General features: G+C 60.1%; 1 protein-coding gene across 1 annotated transcript in view; it reads right to left on the reverse strand.

Annotated features, from left to right (window-relative positions):
* Positions 1 to 1,756: 1,756 nt before the first annotated feature.
* Positions 1,757 to 3,385, reverse strand: part of NUBP2 (nucleotide binding protein 2) — a gene marked incomplete at its 5' end in the record, with an annotated part of 2,859 nt that continues 1,230 nt past the window's right edge. The window contains 4 exons of the mRNA XM_010142481.1: positions 1,757 to 1,902; positions 2,447 to 2,516; positions 2,820 to 2,930; positions 3,052 to 3,206. Of these exons, the coding sequence (XP_010140783.1) occupies positions 1,757 to 1,902; positions 2,447 to 2,516; positions 2,820 to 2,930; positions 3,052 to 3,206 (482 nt within the window). The remainder of the gene's footprint in view (positions 1,903 to 2,446; positions 2,517 to 2,819; positions 2,931 to 3,051; positions 3,207 to 3,385) is intronic.

Here is a 3,385-nt window from a genome sequence, read left to right on the forward strand (position 1 = left end):
AAAAGCAGCCCCTGCCACAGAGCAGCCGAGAAATCCTAAAAGCCCCCCAGGAGCTCCAAGGAAGGGGGCAGACAACTCGCTTTAATTGTTCCTTGCACTAGAAGGTATAGGCAGGGTGCAGCAAGCCGCACACGTCACTTACCTGATAAATCGTAGCAGACAAATAAACCTTTGGAGCTATCGCAACCCACCTTGTAAGTATGTTTTTTCCACAGCATGTGCTGCACCCTGCCCAGGGCTTCTTATCGGAGCCCCTCAGGGCTTGTGGGTCTAGGGTGAGGAGCAGGTGCTCCCCAGGGCGCCAGAGAAGTTTGCTGTCAGCGTCCTGCGAGGCCCCAGGTCGGTGGGTGGGATGTGCCTGGGGAGGGAGCGAGAGGCGCACAGCCATCCCCCAGAAGGCAGCGGCCCGGTCAGGCTCCAGTGCCGCTGCCCAGCTCTCCAAATCCCAGCTAAGTGACCAAAGGTCAGACAAAATTTTCCTGGAAAGTTGCACACGGGGGTGGGAAAACCTGGTCAGGTGCGAGCGCTCGCTGTGGGTGTAGCGGGAGCAGGGTCAGATGCTCCTCCTGCACTTCACCAAGTGATGGCTGCCAGCTAGAGTCCAGTTCTGTCAGGGGAAATCTGAGGCTTCTCCCCACCCCTGGCTCTGCAGGACAGCACTGCAAGGGCAAGCCCCAAGACCTGGAGGCGGGGAGATGAGATACAAATGAAGGTGTCTTCATCTGCTTCCTTGGCTTAACTCGAACCTGCAAGAGGAGGGCAGGACCCATGGGAGCAGCAGCCCTGGGGACACGGAGGGTGTAAGGGAACAGGACACTTGGAGGAACGAGGCAGGAACCACCTAGGGACACCGAGGAGCCCCACGTATGGAGAACAGCCGTGGCAAAGCGCCCCCAGGTGAGCTTTCAGCAAGACAAGGGATTGTTGGATCTGATATGGAAGGAGAAAAGATTCAGCTGAACCCCAGCAAGGAAACCCCTCGATCTACCTGAAGTGCTTGAACACCAAGACAGCCCCAGGAGCCTAAAGCCGTGGAAAAACATACATCAGACTCGGATTTTTAGAAAATTGTTTTACTGCCTGGAACCTTGAAAAATATTCCTGAGTCACTGTAACCCCCAGCAGAGCAAAGAGGCCACATCTCCGGTGGGAGATCTCCCGAAGATCTCATCTCACACGAAGCACATGCCGTGCCCTCAGCAGCCCACTGGGAACCAGCGATCTGCGGGGTCAGAGCACGCTGGCCTGGCTTGGGTCCACATCAGCGTCCCCAGCACGAGCTCCCCAGCCCCTGACCCAAGTAACACATCGTCACGCAAGGGCAGCGGGAGGAGAAGGCAGCAGCACGCGGAGGCACCATCCAGATGATTGGTGCTGTCTGGGTTCACGGAGGAAAGAACAGTCGAGAGCATTTGCTGCTGGAGCTGCATCGGGTACGTGATGCCGTGGAGCCAAGCCAGAGCTCCCCAAGCTCCCGCACAGCGGCTGCCAGGGCCGGGGGAAGGTGCAGGGACAGTGGCACCGCCCGGGCCCAGCTCCGCTGCACTGAGAAGACGAGAAGCTGGGCAGACAGGAGTCCCCACACAGCGGCTCCTCAGAGCCGGGGGGGATGGAGCAGCACTTCCCTTTTGGGGTGGCCGTGAGCCCCTGCCCTCCACCGCCCCTCACTGAGGCCCTCCCAGCTCCTGGAGCCCCTTCCTCGCTGGCACTGCCAGGCCAGGGGCTCCGCCCGCACAAGTCCAGCTCCGCAGCCCCCTCAGGAGCTCAGCTGCGATGACCTGTCCAAGACCTGCTGGGCAATGCGAGCCAAGGCAGGGAAGGCAGAGCTCTGGGGAAACTCTTGGATGAAGTCTCTGCCTTCTTCCAGGCTCAGGCTGAGTTGGGGGTCCAGGGGAACACAGCCTGTGGGACAGCAGGGATGGGAACAGTGACTGCCAGCTCATTGTAAGTCAGGATTAGAGAAACCCCCTGCCAGAGTCACCTCTGGGAGAAGCAGCAGCAAACAGAGCAACCACTGCCCTGACTGAGCTCCCCAGGAGCTACTTCTTCCTCACAAGCACTTCCTCCGGGTCCAAGACCCCACCACAGCACCAAGCTTTGTGAGAGACGCTCCCCACCCCGACCGCAGTCCTGTCCAGAGGGCAGGGCTCAGCCCCCAGCCTCCACTTCTTGGGGGGATGCACAGGCGGTTCAGGATGGCTCTTGTGCAGCTGCAGGCTTGCTTACCCTGTCACCATGACATCAGCAGCCAGAGCAGGCTGCCGGCCCCCAGCCCCTCTGCCCTAGCAAGGCCAGATGCCCGCTCTGAGCAGTTTGGATGGCAGAGAAGCAAAGCAAGAACCACTCATTGCCTCTGCCCAGGTGCCAGGGGCTCTCCGGGACTGGAGCCCACCCGTCTGCCTCTCTTCACTCAAGCACCACACAGGCATCGCCTCTAACCACTCACCGAGGAAGGGGACCCCAGCGTGCTTGGCCAGCGCCTCTCCTCCTCCTTTGGAAAAGATGTTTGTGCACTCCTGAGGGAGGAAGAGCAAAAGCCATGAGTCACAAAGGCCAGAGCCCTGCAACAGGGCGCGGGAGCAGAGCCGGCTCCCCTCTGCCTCCCAGCCCCAGGGCACTACTGCCTCTGCCCTCCCAGCTCCGTGTGGGGAAGCAGAGCCAGCAGCTTCTTCCAAAGCTGACACAAAGCACCCAGCAGCTTCTCGACTTTGCACATCATCCTCATGGCATTTGCCGATTTTCCACCCCAGGCACCACATCCTACAACACCCCATCACGAACGAGAACCTGCTGTAGCCCACAGGTCACACTAAACCCACCGAGCAGTGCGGGCAGACGAAGCCACTCATGTTCTCCACGATGCCAAGAATGTCTAAGCCCATCTTCTTGCAGAACGTCAGCTCTCGCCTCACATCTCCCACGGACACAGCCTGAAGGGGAGAGTGGCAGAGGTCAGGGGTGTCCGGCTGTCCAGCACAGCTGCAGGTCTGGAGCGCCCAGGAGCAGAAGCCTACCCAGGAAGCCAAGGGCGGCCCCAGGCAGCGGCCCTACCTGGGGCGTTGTGACCAGGATCGCTCCGAGTGGCTTGTAGGGCCGCAAAGCCTCCACCGTGGAGATGTGCTCATCAGATGTGCCCGGAGGCGTGTCCACGATGAGGAAGTCCAGGTCTCCCCAGGCAACATCAGCAACAAATTGTTTGATCAAAGCTGTGGAAATAAAAGGGGTAGGAAAAAAGATGACACCCCACGGGGCTCAGCAGGTGCCCTGGGAGGTAGAGGCCACGCAGGGCAGGGGCTGGGTGGCACCCTGGATGTCAAGAGCCCAGGGAGAAAGGGCAGTGCACAACACGTGCCGCTAATCATCACACGCTGCACCCTCCAAGGGA

Source organism: Buceros rhinoceros, unplaced genomic scaffold (genome assembly GCF_000710305.1).
Source record: "Buceros rhinoceros silvestris isolate BGI_N320 unplaced genomic scaffold, ASM71030v1 scaffold24608, whole genome shotgun sequence".
In the NCBI taxonomy this organism is placed as follows: Eukaryota; Metazoa; Chordata; class Aves; order Bucerotiformes; family Bucerotidae; genus Buceros; species Buceros rhinoceros.